Source organism: Cottoperca gobio, chromosome 9, assembly GCF_900634415.1.
Source record: "Cottoperca gobio chromosome 9, fCotGob3.1, whole genome shotgun sequence".
Classification (NCBI taxonomy): Eukaryota; Metazoa; Chordata; class Actinopteri; order Perciformes; family Bovichtidae; genus Cottoperca; species Cottoperca gobio.
This window is the reverse complement of record NC_041363.1, coordinates 22,900,896-22,918,316: the sequence shown is the minus strand read 5'-3', so window position 1 is coordinate 22,918,316 and position 17,421 is coordinate 22,900,896. Positions and strand designations below refer to the sequence as shown.

The 17,421-nt window shown below is 39.5% G+C and overlaps 1 protein-coding gene across 1 annotated transcript; it reads right to left on the bottom strand.

Annotated features, from left to right (window-relative positions):
• Positions 1 to 548: 548 nt before the first annotated feature.
• On the bottom strand, positions 549 to 17,271 carry LOC115013260 (fructose-1,6-bisphosphatase isozyme 2). Its single transcript, XM_075074133.1, is given in 8 exon segments — positions 549 to 1,616; positions 8,213 to 8,332; positions 11,758 to 11,895; positions 12,827 to 12,967; positions 14,014 to 14,051; positions 14,054 to 14,105; positions 15,114 to 15,276; positions 17,024 to 17,271. Coding segments are annotated over 8 exon segments (1,011 nt in total). The 5' UTR covers positions 17,197 to 17,271; the 3' UTR covers positions 549 to 1,430.
• Between the last annotated feature and the right edge of the window lie 150 nt (positions 17,272 to 17,421).

The window sequence follows — 17,421 nt, the reverse complement described above, 5'->3', positions numbered from 1 at the left end:
CATGTATCTGAATTATTACTTTACAATTAAATTTAAGTGATTTCTTAGTATTGAAAGGTGTGTTTGTTTTCTGTAACATATTTACTTCACCTCTGTGTTAACGCTGATCCGCAGAACAAACAGCACTGTGTTGTGCAAACTAAAGAAGGAAGAGTGAGAGAAAGAGAGAGGGAAGGAAATTTAACGGGTAACATAATAACAAAAAACAGGGTAAAATAATAACCATAATGCCATGGTGAATATTTTTTTGGAGTTTTCGATTGAACTTATTTAAATAAACTTTTAAACAAAACAAAGTATTTATATATTAAGATGGTTTGTTCTGGCATTACGTTAAACCATTTAAAGAATTCTTTAGAAGAAGGTTCCACTGAGGGATTCTTGGATTTTGGAAAAATATATTTTTAACCTATTTGTCATTAATTTTGTATATTTGTATGAATTGTTTATCAGTATTTGTGTCTGGTTAGTCAAAAGTAAAAAGTTACGCTGATGAAACAAGAAAAAAAAACAAGGAAATAATAAAACAAATTATAAAACAAATAAAGGTCAAGAAAACAGATGTTTAAATAAAAGAATGCAAAAACAAAATCAAAAATACTGTATCAAATTTTGTAATTTGGAAAATAAATTGTGAATCTTTCGGAGCATTTACTTCATAAAAGGTGGAATAAGATTCAATAAACTCAATTAAAGTGTCAGGGTGTTGAGGGGATGTCTCGGAGAAGGGAAGTTTGGGGTTCCTTACTGGACTGCTGCCCCAGCGACCCGACCCCGGATAAGCGGTAGACGATGGATGGATGGATGGATGTTGCTCAGAATAAGAATCTCAGTGCGGCTCTTCCCTGTGTCAAAGATTTAAAAACAAACTAATGATGTGGAAACTGGATTCTTCCTCTTTCTTATTGGACATGGACATGTTGTGGTTCAGGAAATTAATTTAGCAGTTTTTTTCAAACAATGTACTGTAGTATATATTATTATTATTATTATTATCACTTTAAATACATTTGTACAAAACAACAATCACCTGTGTGAGGACAAGCTGAAATGTACAGGAAGCTGCAGAAGACCCACTTGTCATGTAATTGTTTATTTTAGTTTTCTGATGATCTGTCGTGATATTATTACGTAACAATTTTCCTTTTCTGTGTAGCACAATTATTTTATAGACAAAAAAATCTTCAAAAAAGTTCATTATTTAAAACGATGTTATAAAAATTGTTAGACTTATTATTCAAGTATTAATCTATGATCTGGGATTAAAGATTTAACCACACACATTTATAATAATAATTGCAAAATAATTATTTTCTGATGTCATTCTTGTTACATAGAGATCCAAAAATAACTTTTTGCCATTGTGAGAAAACTAAATTCTGTCCCTTCATAGAAACATTGGGAGAATCCTGATGTGTATTAAAGCAGCTTCACTGGTACTTCTTCACAAAGTCCAGGAACTCGTTGACGTCATCAGGGGATCCGACCACGAAGGGGACCCGCTGGTGGAGCTCCTCGGGCTGGACGTCCAGTACCCTCTGAGTGCCGGTGGAGGCCAGACCTCCCGCCTGCTCGATGAGGAAGGCGATGGGGTTGCACTCGTACATCAACCGCAGCTTTGGGTTAGACCATTTTGGAGAAAGATATCGTTATGAAACACAGATTAAACAGGATCAACGTGTTGCTATTTTACGGTCAAAAGCTTTGTAAGCAGGCTGTAAACTCACAAATCATACAGTATTTATAAGACTTTGTGACAGCACAAAGTAAATGTATTTCTATTTTTATAGCAGTCATTCGATGTTATCTGACTTTGACGGAGCACATCAGGTGAATACTACATCATCTACTACATACTACTACATCTCTGAGGTGGAGGAAGAACTAAAACTAAAACCTGCAATACCACAGTGTAGAAATACAAGTAAAAGTCCTGCATTTAAACTCTTACTAAAGTAAAAGTAAAAGCACCAAAATATACGTAAAGTACCAAAAGTAGAAGTGCTCATGATGCAGAATGGCTCATTTCAGTATAATATATAATATATAATTATAACCATTGATGCATTAACGTGTTCATCATTTTAATGTTGCAGCTGGTTAAGGTGGAGCTCATTTAAACTACTTTATATACTGCTGGGTAGCATAACCTGTAATAATACATCATCCTTTTGATTTATATTTTGTATTAATGTTCTAAATTTGCAAAGTAACTAAAGCTTCCAAAATAAATTTAGTGGAGTAAAAATGACAATATTTGCCTTCAAAATGTTCAAAATGCAGTGGTCAAAAGTCAAAAGTCACATAAAAAAAGAAATACTTGAGTACAGGTCAAGTGAGTAAAGTTTGTTCTTAAGTATAGTATGTGAGTGAATTTATTTAGTTACTTCCAATCTATACAAGGACGTATTTGGTGAAAAGGTTTTTTGGTTGTGAGCGAGTTTAAACAGTTTCACTTCCCAGAAAGCACTGCTGGACATCTGTGTTATAACTGAGCTAAATTTGGCTGAAGTGTGAACGTTTAAAAGGTTTAATTTCAGAGCCTGTATGTCAGTTTGAAGCAGGTTTGATTTATTATCATGACATATCAAAGAAATATCTTTCCCTCGTGGTCCTCGTCCAAACTGCACGTTGAAACTGTCATTTAATGAATAATAGGAGTAATACATTTTTTTTTTTATGTATACGTAACTATATATATTACTAGTAAATGTAATTTACCTCTCTGGGAACCATCACCTTATCGTGGTGGAGAGGTTTGTGTGTCCCTATGAACCTGAGAGCTGTGTTGTCTGGAGCCTAGTGCTCCTAGTAGGGTCTTCCAAGGCAAATTGGTCTCAGGCGAGGGGCCAGACTAAGAATGGTTCAAAACGACTTCATGAAAAAAAGGGAAAGGAAAAGAGAGACCCTGCAGGGAGGAAGCCCGGGGCCCCCGTCTGGAGCCAGGCCCAGGCGGAGGGCCCGACAGCGAGTGCCTGGTGGCCGGGTTTGCCACAGAGCCCGGTTGGGCCCTCACAAGTCCCCGGCTGAGCGCTGCTACGTTGGAGTTCACGTGGTGGACCCCGGTGGTCAGGGAAGCCGTCTGACTGAAGAAGGAGTCCTTCCGGGTTATGTTATCTGGGAGGACTCCGGAAACAGTTGCAGGATACCGAAGGACTAGAAGAGCGGCAGCCTCTGCGGTGTCAGAGGCAAAACAGCGGGTGTGGGAGAAGTTCGGAGAAGCTATGGAGAAGGACTTTTGGTCGGCACCAAGGTGCTTCTGGAAAACCATCCGGCACCTAAGGAGGGGGAAGCAGGGAACCATCCAAGCTGTGTACAGCAAGGGTGGGACCCTGCTGACTTTGACTGAGAAGGTTATCGGGCGGTGGAAGGAGCACTTTGAGGAACTCCTGAATCCGACTAACACGCCCTTTATGGTAGAGGCAGAGCTGGAAGCTGATGGGGGATCATCGTCAATTTCCCTGACGGAAGTCACTGAGGTAGTCAAACAACTCCACAGTGGCAAAGCCGCAGGGGTTGATGAGATCCGTCCAGTAATGCTGAAGGCTTTGGGTGTTGAGGGGCTGTCTTGGTTGACACGCCTCGTCAACATTGCGTGGAAGTCTGGGACAGTGCCTAGGGGTTGGCAGACCGGGGTGGTGGTTCCCCTATTTAAAAAGGGGGACCAGAGAGTGTGTGCCAACTACAGGGATATCACATTTCTCAGCCTCCCCGGTAAAGTCTACTCCAAGTACTGGAAGGAAGGGTTCGGCCGGTAGTCGAGCCTCTGATTGAAGAGGAACAATGCGGATTCCGTCCTGGTCGTGGAACAACGGACCAACTCTTCACTCTCGCAAGGATCCTGGAGGAGGCCTGGGAGTACGCCCATCCGGTCTACATGTGTTTTGTGGATCTGGAAAAGGCGTATGACTGGGTCCCCCAGGTGATACTGTGGGAGGTGCTGCGGGAGTATGGTGTGAGGGGGTCACTTCTGAGGGTCATCCAATCCCTGTATGCCCAAAGCGAGACTTGTGTCCGGATACTCAGCAGTAAGTCGGACTCGTTCCCAGTGAATGTTGGCCTCCGCCAGGGCTGCGCTTTTTCACCAATCCTGTTTGTGATTTTCATGGACAGGATATCGAGGCGTAGTCGTGGAGGTGAGGGGTAGCAGTTCTGTGGCCTGAGGATCTCATCGCTGCTCTTTGCAGATGATGTGGTCCTTATGGCATCATCGGTCTGTGACCTTCAACAGTCACTGGATCGGTTCGCAGCCGAGTGTGAAGCAGTTGGGATGAGGATCATTACCTCAAAATCTGAGGCCATGGCTCTCAGCAGGAAACCGGTGGATTGCCTACTCCGGGTAGGGAATGAGCCCTTACCCCAAGTGAAGGAGTGTGGGGGCGATGGAGCGAGAGATTGGCCGGAGAATCGGAGCAGCGGGGGCGGTACTGCAGTCGCTTTACCGCACCGTTGTGACGAAAAGAAAGCTGAGCCAGAAGGCAAAGCTCTCAATCTACCGGTCGATCTTTGTTCCTACCCTCACCTATGGTCATGAAGAATGGGTCATGACCGAAAGAACGAGATCACGGGTACAAGCGGCCGAAATGGGTTTTCTCAGACGGGTGGCTGGCGTCTCCCTTAGAGATAGGGTGAGAAGCTCAGCCATACATGAGAGACTTGGAGTAGAGCCGCTGCTCCTTTACGTTGAAAGGAGCCAGTTGAGGTGGTTCGGGCATCTTGTAAGGATGCCACCTGGCCGCCTCCCTAGGGAGGTATTCCAGGCACATCCAGCTGGGAGGAGACCCCGGGGAAGACCCAGGACTCGGTGGAGAGATTATATCTCCTCACTAGCCTGAGAACGCCTCGGGATCCCCCAGTCGGAGCTGGAGGATGTGGCCCGGAGAAGGGAAGATTGGGGTTCCTTACTGGAGCTGCTGCCTCCGCGACCCGACCCCGGATAAGTGGTTGACGATGGATGGATGGATGGATGGATGGTAATTTACTTTTTTTTTCTTCCTTTAGTGCTACTTTTATATGGTTTGTTCCTGTTTTATTGTTTATATTCTATTCTAACTTAACATTTTTGAATATCTGTTATAATCTTCTGTGTGTAGCGCATTTCATTGTGCAATCCTGTTTTACATAATGACAATAAAACTTTGAACTTTGGAAACATAGGGTTCATATTATTCTGTTGACTGCTAGTCAAATGTTACTCTCACTAATAATTAATTAATCCCATTGCAATGCTCCATTTGTGTTATTATGTGTTTTGTTCTCATTATGTCTTACTTATCTTATGCAAGGTACGTTGAGGGTATTTGTACACACTTATTGGGTGAATTATTCATGTCATTCATTTTGTATATTTTTATGCATTTATTTATCATTATTTGCTCCTGAGTAACCAGACAATAAAATAGGTAAACAACATGATTTTTAAAGCCCTTTGAACTGCCACTGTGATTGTGCTGTATAAATACATTACATTAGCCTGCCTATATGTTAAGTATATAACAGATAAAGTTAAAGGTCAGTAAGTTTGAGGTCAAAGACATCACGACAACAAGCTGTTGTTCTACTACAGGCTGCTATTAAAGTCAGAATTAAAATCTTATTTGAATGTTTTGTTTTGTCATTTGAGCATGTGAATAATAAAATATTGTTAGAGGTGTACATAAAGACAGTAGCTTCAGGATAGATGGAGGACAGAATGAAAATGTGTGAGAGGTTGTTGTTTATCTTCACAACGAGCCTCGACTGTCTCTAAGCTTTATTTATCACAGGACGGGACAAACAGCTCCGGCCTCAGGTTACACACCTGCAACGTTCACTGCACACTTCCTCATTTAGCCTGCCAGCACCGCTTACCAATTTCTTAGAAAACTGTTTAAAATATTGCTTATGACTTACAAGGCTTTACATGGCCAAGTGCAAGAGAGTGAGCTTTTAACTCCTTACTTTTTAAAAAGATGTCTCAGAGCTGCTGTGTTAGAGCTGCTAGCTATTTCTACTTTTAAATCCTGAAGACACATTTTAATAGTCTCATTTGTTTACATCAATGGTTCTCAACCTGGGGGGTCGCAAGATCATTTCTAGAGGTCAACAGATGGTTGTAGAGGAAAAACATTTAAACAGCATATTTTAGAATGGGAAATGGCTTTTAACATTATGGCCTATACCAGGGGCATTCAACTAAATTTCTAAAAGGTCCAGTTAGAGAAAATTTCCGCGAGCAAAGGTCCGGAGCATCATAATGTCTAACTTGCGTTATGAATTAGTGTGATATATATTGTCAAATCTAATAAAGAAAGTACAATTTAAAAACATTTAGAACAATATTTATTGCCACTTAACATTGAACTATACAGATACTGTATATATAATACTGTAGATATGTATAGTGTTCTTCTCGGGCTGCATTTAAAAATAAAATTTAGAAAATAAATAAAATAGCTTTTGAAAAATTGTGCATCTTAAAATAAAGTGCTTAATCTTAGAAACATAAAATAAAGTGCTTAATCTTAGAAACACAAAATAAAGTGTAGCAGCAGCTTATTTTCCTTACTCTTTAACTGTTTCACATCTTGATTTAAGTCTCAACTGTTAGAATAATCAGTCTCAACACATCTTAACAGTTTAACAGTTTAACGCAGGCTAGCACATCCTGAGTTAAACTGTTCTCTGTGGCTGATGATGCTGACAGGTGGACTATTTGCTCTATTTTGTCACAAATCAAAATCACATTGGGCTCTTAGTGCTTATTTTCTGAGCCCTCAGTTCAGACTTGAGTGGGTATGTTTGGTCAAAAACGTTGTGCTTTGTCTCATAGTGGCGTTTCACATCACCACTTTAATGAGCACCACGGTCTCTGAGCATATGAGACGCTGGTGTTGTGCTCCCAGTGGGAAGGATGAACATGAATGAGTCCATTCTGGGTTGAAAGCTCGGTTGACTTTTCTCTTCTTGGAGAGCGCCATGAGTAGTTATTGTTCTCTCCCTGTCTGCCGCTCACTCGTCTCTTCGTCAGTGTTTCTCTCCCTTTCTCCGTCTTCCCTCCCTGTATCGCTAACTCGTCTTCCCGTCTGCCTCTCGCCTCTCGCCTCTCATCTGTTTGTATTCAGAGTCGCAATGTTTGCCGCCTGGAATGCACAGATTTGATTGGCTGCGTAGCATCACGTGGGATGACTTAACTCAAATGCCATTCGTCGGTGAGTTTCCTGTACTTACTATATTTTTATATATAGTAAGTATAGTTTATATATATATATTTTTTTATATTACTATAATTTATGCTTAGCTGTGCGGCTTACAGTAATAATATGCAAAAATGTTTAGACACCAAAAAGCATGAATCCCCTTGCCAACATATAGTGCATCTGCATGTGCAGTTTATAAGATATCAATGCGTTTGCATGGCGGGGTCGTGAATAACAACCTGATTATTCTGGGGGGTCGCAACTTGAATGATACCGCTCAGTTGTGCAACCATCCGATTCAGGTTATTTGAATAGTTTCACTTGTTCTACCTTTTAGATGATTTATTTGTAAATGTCTTTACCTGTGTGCTTGTTTTTTGCTGTTTCATGATTTTTTCTTCTATATTTGTGGTTTTTACGCCCCAACTTTAAGCCTCTGGTCCGATTTGGCGTCACCAAACTTTACAGGTGAGCAGTTGAGATCAAAATGAAGGCAGAGTTCGAAGACATGTGTGGCAAAGGTCCCAGAAGTAAAGGGGAAGGAATTTGGTAAAAGGCCGTTGGACACCACTTAAAGCCCCCGGGACGATTAGGCGTTTATAATCTGCCTATGTTTGTTTTTCTTTTCTTTTTGTTCTCATGATGGAATGACACTTGATTATTAATCATTTGTCGTCTTTAAAGCTGTCAAAAGTCTCACCTCCATCAGTGACCGCTGCACTGTAAACCACACTTTTACCCCTCAGACAAATGTTTTATTATTCTGTGCATAAAGTAGATGTTTGTGGGATCATAAAAATACTTTTGAAGATACAACTTGCTGCTGAAAAACAGCATGCTTTGAGATTTCCTCTCAGGTTTGCATTAGGGAAAGAATCACAGAGTTATCTGGGCTCGGGCCATAATTAACATTTTCAGTGTCTGTAAAGGTGTTTTTAAGATCCTGCGGTCTGTCCTGCCATTCCCAAATGCTTTGTGTGTTGATCTGACAGTCTTAGCAGTGGTAACGTGGCTTTGTGGAGGTCAGTCGTTACCTTTCCCTTGGGGCTCTTCTCGTTGGCGGGGTATAGGAAGATCCCTCCGTAGGCGATGGTGCGGTGAATATCTGAGACCATAGAGCCTACATACCGTGCTCCGTAAGGAGTGCTGCCATCCTGCAGGAAGTAAAAGTACATTTTAAATATTAGTGAATGTAGTAAAGAATGTTTTCAAACTGTGGTGTATCTCTTTCCAGATTTATCTAAAGCTGGAACATAGATTTTATGTATAATAAGTGATACTTCATCCAAAGTCCTTTTAGCATGTCTCCCCACAGCAGGGACACTTTGCCCGGAGGCCACTTTTGCAAAATGACAGGAGGCCGGGGGCCATGACCTGTGTCAGGGGTTCCAGGATTTCCTCTCCTGGCACTTTGTTTTGGATAAACAAGCTCTATTTGTCTATTTTGCTATCGCGAGCCAAATCCGTAAATTGAGTATCGCTGGTTGAGTACAGTAGGTTAAAAGTATAGTATGTCATAAAAATGTAAAAGAGCCATAGTATGTCATAAAAGTTGTCTAAATACTATCTGAAGTGACTTTTTTTATAATTTAAAAGATACAAATGGCCTCAGGCTAACAGCAAACAGTCACTTCTAAACATGGACGTTACATAAAACTGTCCAGTTGTAAACGTTTAGATAACTTGCTGTTTTAAAAGACAGGACATGAAATGGTGTTTCGTCTATGAAAGAAAACTGCTTTACACACATAAACGGTTTAAATTTATTACATATTGTTGTTTTCCTGTACAGTTAAAATACGCAGCTGCAGCAGATCTGCTTCGCACAGAGAGCACGAGCCATTCTGACCTGCCGAGGAAGCAAAACCAAACTGCAAACAACAGGCGGGTCAAAGTCCAACTGCCGCTGCTGCAACAAACATTAAAGCTAGGGTGGGTCATGTATTTTTAAATGATTTGTTTAAATACTATTTACATCCTAAGAGCATTCAATAAATCCAATGCTCTGATAAAAGAAAATGCTGTTGGAGCTAGTGCTGCTACTGTCATTAGAGAAGAGCAGGCAACATTGCACTTGGTTTTTGGGTTGAACAATACTCTTGCTGGCCTCTCCATTGTTACCCACCCTAGCTTTATGTCTGCTGCGTACCACAAAAACAATTTTCATGTTCTGAGTTATTTGTGGATCTTTTATTATTTAAAGAGTTTAAAAGATTTAAGAGATTATTCAAAGTGGAATCCGACTGGAGTTGCCCTGAAGTGAGAGTCATGTTCAGACCGGCACGACGTGATGCAGAGTCATGTGCTTGCTGAGTCACATCCTAGTCATCGTGTGTTTGTTTGTGTGTGTGTGTGTGTGTGTGTGTGTGTGTGTGTGTGTGTGTGTGTGTGTGTGTGTGTGTGTGTGTGTGTGTGTGTGTGCATGTGCGTGCGTGTGTGTGCGTGTGTTGATAGTATTTCCCAGACAAAGAGTTTAACACCTAATAGTTGTAAAAGTGTGTGAGTGAAATCACACACACCCAGAATGACAATAAATCTGATTTAACATTACTGTTGCGTCTCTTTTAGGAAGTTATTAAAATATTTGTTGAATAGGAATAACACTCCTGTCATACAATATAATTATTATAATGTGTTTAATGTGTCAGGGTGAATAGGTTTGTTATTCAACAGGTGACACATCTTAGAGCACACCTGGTTTACAAGCGAGCAGAGATATTTGACATATACCATCTCTAAACTAGATTTAAACTTGCCTGTCAGTCTTTTCAGCAACATTTGAATTCCAGTTTCACCTTGTGAGACATATTTTTGCTGTTTCGACATCCGACAGTGAGTAACAGTGAGTAACAGTGAGGTTCACTGTGCTGTGTCATGATGTGTGAAGTGTAACATGATGATCAGTGACGGTTTTTAACTTCCATTCGCTAAAACATCTAAATGAACATATTTTGCTTTGTAATGAAAGGTACTTTATAAATTATGTTAATATTTGTATGTTATGTTAGCACTAAATGAACATCTTTAGTACCATAAAAGGCAACGCTAGTTTATTTGTATAGCACCTTTAAACAATATGGCAATTCAAAGTGCTTTACGGAAGACATAAGAGAAAAGAAACACAAGGAAATATAAAAAGAGTAAATAAAATAGAAGTACAGTTAAAGTGCAGCATAAGATTACTAAAAACAGAAACAGAAAAGTCTTTAAATGAACTGACTGGAAGTTATTTCTAGTTGCATAAACACCGATAATGCTGCTTCTCCAAAAGAACGATGAGCGATGTAAACACACGCAGCTGCGAGTGACACACATAAACAGCTATCCAGTGGAAGTGTTTGAAACACACTGAGTGAACTGGACACAGGACGAGTGGATTTATGCTGCAAGATTGGTTTGAATGATTATGTTTAAATGTTTTGGTTCTTTTATTTACTTTATTTGCCATTACTCTGTTGGAATCCATTCTCACTGAAAACTACAGCTGCTGTCTTCAATCAGGCAGGTTTTAAGTGAAGTATTCCTTTAAAACAGATTGGTTGAGTGTATAAATGGTAAAAGAACGGAATAAAAATACAATATTACAGGTTTTTGAGTCCGGTTTTGTGCAACTGTGGTGACGAATAAGCCTCAGAGACGGACACTAAAGCTGATATTTCATTCATAACAGTGCGATTATATCAGCGAACTCATCACTGATGAGCAAGCTATCTCTGCAGTCAGGTTGGTGACCGTGCTGCAGAAGTGCTGACTGTGCCTTGTGGAGATCAGAGTTTCCTGAGGAACCTGATGTTTCCTGCAGTAAATTGTGTTGCCATCCTGCAGCTCAGCTGACCGAGCATCGTCCCGTCTGACCAAAACCTGTCACGCTCCTCTGATGGATCACATGTCTGTTGGACGCTTGCTCTTTGCTCTCTCTGCCTGTGGTACCTGGCTGCATGAAGCATCTTTACTTTAATATTTAACTCAAGATTTTCAGATTACATTTGACCCTTTCCAGTTCCTTAAATGTACAACTATATTAAATGTATTTTATTTATGTTGAATGTGCTCGTTCCAACAATAAAGCTACATGAAACATTTGAACTGTGTCTGAAGTTATCAGGACTTTCTGACATTTTATTTGAATGTTACTATTCTGTCTATTTGAGCTGCAGCGAACCAGCAGCCAAACACATTTTAACTTGAGTTTTGGCAAATTATTTCACATCACTGTAAGTTTTCACAATAAAGTTTGAGCTAATAATTAGGCTGAAAAGGGCAAAAGGAAAAAAGAGTAAAAGTAGCTTTTCCTCTTGAGGTTTAAGGTAAATATACATTATTGAGAAACACTTAAAGAACTCTAACATACCCCTTGAAGAAAAATAAACCAAAAGTCCTGTTTAAATTCATTCTTCCTAAGCATAAGTGTAGCGGTCTGTGTCAGCGCAAGAGATGCTAATTTATAATGTACAGGTAAAGGTATCAGATGCAAAACCACCAACACATAGTGGAACTGATCAATGTCTAAACTCTGGCTCAGATTATGTTTGTGATGTGCGCAGCAGTTTCTCTCAAAGTTGCTTCATTTCGCTCTCACCTCCGGGTACTTCTTGTGCTTGAGGTACTCGTTGATGGAGGGGTGGAAGTACTTGGCGTAGCCCTCGTTCAGACTGTAGATCTTCCCCTTCTGCTTGATCTTCACGTTCCTCTCAGTCAGGATGAACTCGCCGAGGGCCTGAGGGACAACACAGACAAGACTGGATTTATTGAAACAACTCAATTTATTTCATTAGGGAGATCATTTAAATTAAATTTATGAGAATTTGATTTGTTTTAAGGGAAATCTGAGTGAAAGAGATGTTTAAAAAAACATATTTAAAGGGTTAGATTAGATAAATGAAGGATAGAAAACAAACTCAATATGCTTTTGTGGAAAAATCATTATCTGGAAACAGTCCATTAAAAAAAAGCTGCAGGAGTCTGCAGAATACATGTTCTGTATTATAAAATGTAATATGTAATGACATTTTCTGACACTTATTTTATGGCCTGAAGATCTCTCGTTGTTTGTCTTGTTGATGCATAACAACAATCACAAGATTACTTAAAAACATGCATTGAAGCTTTTCATCCTCTAATAACTAAAGCTGCTTTTCCAAAAGGCAAATTCCTAATTTGTTGTCTCCAAGCAAAAAAAAAAGGAAAAAAAGGTCTGAATGTGGAACATGATGCAGTAATATGATATGGGTAAGTCGATCATTAAAGGGATTTATTGACTTAAAATAATGATAAAAAGATAAAGATGATAAATATATATAAATGATATTGAAAAGGGAAAAAACTTCCAAAATATATTTTTTAAAAACTGCATTTATTGCACCAGTCTTGATTTTTTTTTACATTTTACTAAGATGATTTATACTGCCAAATTAAAAGGGATTTATGTGTGTTTTTACAGCCCCATCCATCACTGATTGCACAGTGGACACGTGCAGCATGGAGGAATGAAATACAAAAATAAAAGCAGTAAAAACATATAACAAGGAACTGCCATTAGAGACAATACTGCTGGGCAGAGCAGAAAGCTGAAAGAAGAAGACATCAGTGGACTGCAGATCTCAGAGGAAACCTGTAGACATTTGATTTGAGTGAGTATGAAGTCTCACCGGGTCCAGCATGAAGAAGTTGAGGCCCGCGCCGGTGCTGAGGGCCACCAGGGTGGCGCTGCCGTACAGCGTGTAGCCCGCACACACGATTTTGTGTCCCGGCTGCAGAGCGTCTTCCTCTGTAGGCTCCCCCTCTGACACCTGAACCACCCGACATAAACCAACAAAGAAGAAAACATGAGCAGTGATATCCTGCAGACTTCAGTTCCCCAGACAATTCAAACCTAAGCGTGTTCTATGCAAACAAAAGAGGAGGATAAAAGGGACCACATTTACTGCTAGTGTACAAACAAAGAAAACAACCATATATCTATTTTAAAAGCATGTCAATTCAGAGAAACAGGTAAGAAACGGGTGAAAAAAACAAACATAAATAACTTACGACTTATTTAAAATAAGGCAAAGCAAAAAAAACAGACCAATAAAGTTTCTATTTCATATTCAATCAAACCAAATGTCTGTCTATATCTCACAGACAGGCTCGAACAGAGACGACGTGTACACAGTACGTCTGCATTTGTATAATTATTGCATGTTTCTCTACTTGCTAAGCCAATACAAAAAGCTGTAACTCTGCAAATGATTAAATAACTCAATTTGCATCCAGTTTAACAAGCGGGAACTCCGATTCGCTGGACAGCAGTGCCCCTTTGTGTCTGCAGGCTGTTACTGCACTTTAAAATGAGCATTTACACGAAAAATATCCTAATATATCACATATAAAACTATTCTGACACTCACATGCTTGCATTTCATAAAACATAATGAATGCAGTTATTATATCATTATTTAAAAAAATAGATTTGCTTGAACTATATTTGTTTGATGCTTTCTTTTCCTAATTTATTTCTTAATTTTAAGGTATTCCTCCATCTTTAGTACAAGGAACTGCAGACGTAAAGTAAAATTGCATTAAATGTAATCAGTCATTCTTAATGAAATAAATACTGAAGGTCTATGAGCCATAATCAGTTTACAAACAACATTTGAAACAGTTACTGTAGTTTCTGTAAAGACAGTTTTGCTGCAGGGATCTTGTATCCTTTCCTTGTACAACACATTCTTTATCTTATGATTTACTACGTCTGGAATGATCCTCATGTAAAATAAATAAAACGTTGTATGATATTTGTGATATCAGAATCCTCTCTTCATGGGCTGTGCCTCTCCGCAGAGGGCAGACTCACCCGTTTGTAAATGGCAAATATGGTTCCAATAGAAGCCAGCAGTCGATGTTACTGGAGCCGTCCAGAGGGTCAAAACAGACCACGTACTTTCCCTGTGATAAAACAAAATATTATTATTATTAGGAATTAGAAAAAACTGTCACTCTATTTAATTAAATCTAAAGGATTTCACATTTAACCTGTTTCTCTTCCATTTATTTCATGACCTTTTTAAAATAACAAATAATTCTCACTATCAGCAGAGCATAGAGATAATAGAGTGACAAGAAGACCTTAATAAATAGGTCATTTTGTAAACAGCATTCAGCTGTTAGCTGTGGCTGTAGATCTGATATTCATTTTCAGTTCTCAATCATTTACGTGTTGTCTAATTCAGCAGCAGCCAGGAGTTTAATTCAACATACGGTATTTATTCAGCAGATATAAGAGGACAGGGTAGTAATGAGTCGGGGCAGCACTCAGGTGATGTGTGAACTGCTTAACTTATTTTCAATTGTACTGTATTCAAGTGCTATTAATGACATTCCTCTAACACATCCTCCAGAGCATTACACCTTATTGATATTACTCTGACACGAGGTTTCAGGGGGTTCAACAAACACTGGTGTCATAAACCAGTCAGAACGAACTTCCATCCTCCGGAAATGATTTTGTATATTACGATGTTGTGGAGCAGTGGATATCAAGTTTCAGGAACATTTCAGCTTCATATGTAAATGCAACTAATACACAATGAATGTGTAAATCGTGTTACTTGCTTTTATTATTTTTTAAATGTAAAACAATTTGAGCTTGTATAAAAGTTGCTATGCAAATACAGTTTATAATAATAATTATTATTATTATTATACATACTGTATTGCCCTGTAATTTTGAATTTAATTGCTTTTGAAAAGTTTCTATTTTTACATATATTCTTATCTTAATTTGATATACTTCTACTTTTCCCCCTCTACTTATCTGTGCTGCTGCCTGGGGATCAATTAAAAGCACTTCTTACCCAATACACTTTTGAGTTACAGAACAGGTGTATTCCTGCACTAATGCAACTTAAAACATATTTTTTAAAACATGCATCATCATGCAGTGTTGCTGCTCACCCTCTTGTCCTTGGGAGTGATGATGAGCTCCTTGTTCTCCTCCGACACCATGCAGCAGGTGCTGTAGGAGGCCTGCAGCATGTTGATGACCAGGTCGTTGGACAGCACGTCCAGCTTCTTCACATCGTCACCCGTCACGTTCACGGAGCCCGCCAAGCCCTGCCTGTGAGGATCAGTCGATCAGCAGTATTGCAGTGACAAAGTACATGCACTCAAGAACTGTTCTTCAGTACAAATTCAAACTACTTGAGTATTTCCATTTTATTCAGCTCAATGCTTCTACTGACGTCTCAGAGGGAAATATTGCATTTTGTACTACATTTGTTTGTCAGCTTTACTTTTAATCCCCTTACCTTCCAGACTTGGTGATTCTGAATTTGTGTTTCATTATGTGTTGAGAAAATGTTCCTACTTCTTGAGTTAAATAAACTATTTAGAAACATTCCCCGATGAGATGGATCGTCACAAAACAGGCAGGCAGTTCTGAGCTCATGAAAACTTTATTAGAGATACGTGGTTCTCACAGGACAGTGACGCTACAAACATGAAGATCTTATAGAATATGATGCATACTTTAAGTACTTCTGACTGATAATACTTTTCTTTAGAACGGTTTGCAGGATATTGTACTTGGTGATATTAGTAGAATATAATTTATGAAAGAAAAAGAGATTTAGTCATGAGCTGGTGGAGACAAACACAAAATGTATCCTGATGGTGTTTATCTTTAGTTTTTCGTCAGCAGTTGAACTGTGTTTGGTTACATCATGTCAACGTGTGTCAAATTCACTCTTTATGATTTGGTTTCAATAACACTTTCCTTCAAGTCCCCCTGTTTAGCACTGATCAGCAGTATACAAACATGTAAGTAACTAGTTTATAACACACTATGATGTAGGTTTAAGCAGAATTAACAGTTTATTAATGTATGTGTAGCTCCTCCTGTTGGCACCCATACAGGCTGTTGTACAAACTGACAATATAGTAAAACACAGTTATAATAATACAAATTGTTTTGCACTTGTACATTAAAACACATATCCTCATCGGTGTACAACTACATTATAGTGTGTTATAAACCATTTATTTAATATTTGTGTACTGCTTATAAATGCTAAATAAGGGGAGTAGAAGTAAAGTGTTACTTGTCAGTATTACTGCAAGAATATCAAGCTAGAAATTGGGAAAATATTAATTGACACTTCATATGATGGAACTTGTGTATTCCTCTAAACAAGTTCCAAAAATCAAAGCGTTACATCCATTAATGTAATGGTTACTGTATGTTTTGTTTGTGCAAGGCTAACATTAGGGCCACGCTTGGATGTCACGATCTGCATGCAGCCTAAAAGGCAGCGCTGCTAAAGAGACTCCACTCAAAACTACAGTCGGAAATCTGCCTTTTTTATTCTCTGAATGAAATCACATGATTCTGCAGATCACTGGCTTCTCTACAATGTCAATTAACCTTAACAAAGAACTGGCTATCTTGCAAGAAAAGACACTGAAATGCACGCTCACTGTCTTACAAAACAGCAGTGTGACTTCTACGGCATTCAAAGTAATCAATCATATTGGCACTTCCTGCTCGGTCACTCCACTGCGTCTATGGTTGAGCGTTGAAATCGTCTTCTAAATCTTCAACGTACACAGAACACTCTTGGCTCATATATCTACTGTGGGAGTGAAGCAAAATGTCAAACAACCACCGATAGCCAGACACTGAATTCCTATCGGCTCTATGACCTTAACCTCTGACCTCTCTGTGGAGGGACGCAAGCAACACAAGTTGTATTATCTTTTTGTAAAAAGATAAAATCTGCACATAGACATATTTCACTGTCACTAATGTAATGCTGTATTTATATCAATTATTCCCAGTAAGCCTACACCAGTACCACAGTACTTACAGGTGGGCCAGGCCTGCCTTGCGCACAGCAGAAGAAATGGCTTTTATAGCGGTCAGCATGGCATTGATGAGCTGGGTCAGCTCACCGGTCGCCCCCTTAGCCTGGCGGCCGGTCTCGATAATGAACCGGGTCAGGGTCCATACGTCCGTGTCAAACGTGGAATGGTCCGTCATGCTGGTTTCTGGTCCTTCTGTCCCTCCTGGTGGGCAGCAGATCGAGCGGAAGACGGGCGGAGAATGAGAGACCTCATTATAAGCCACGTCCTTTTCATACCCAGAGTCATGATGGCAAGCCAAGGGGAGCTATTTGTGAGTGCAGTGTGTATTTGGAGATGCGTGAGGAGGTGTCAGGTGTCCGCTAGAGAGACGGGCACAGTTTAATCCTGCACAAGAAAAGCC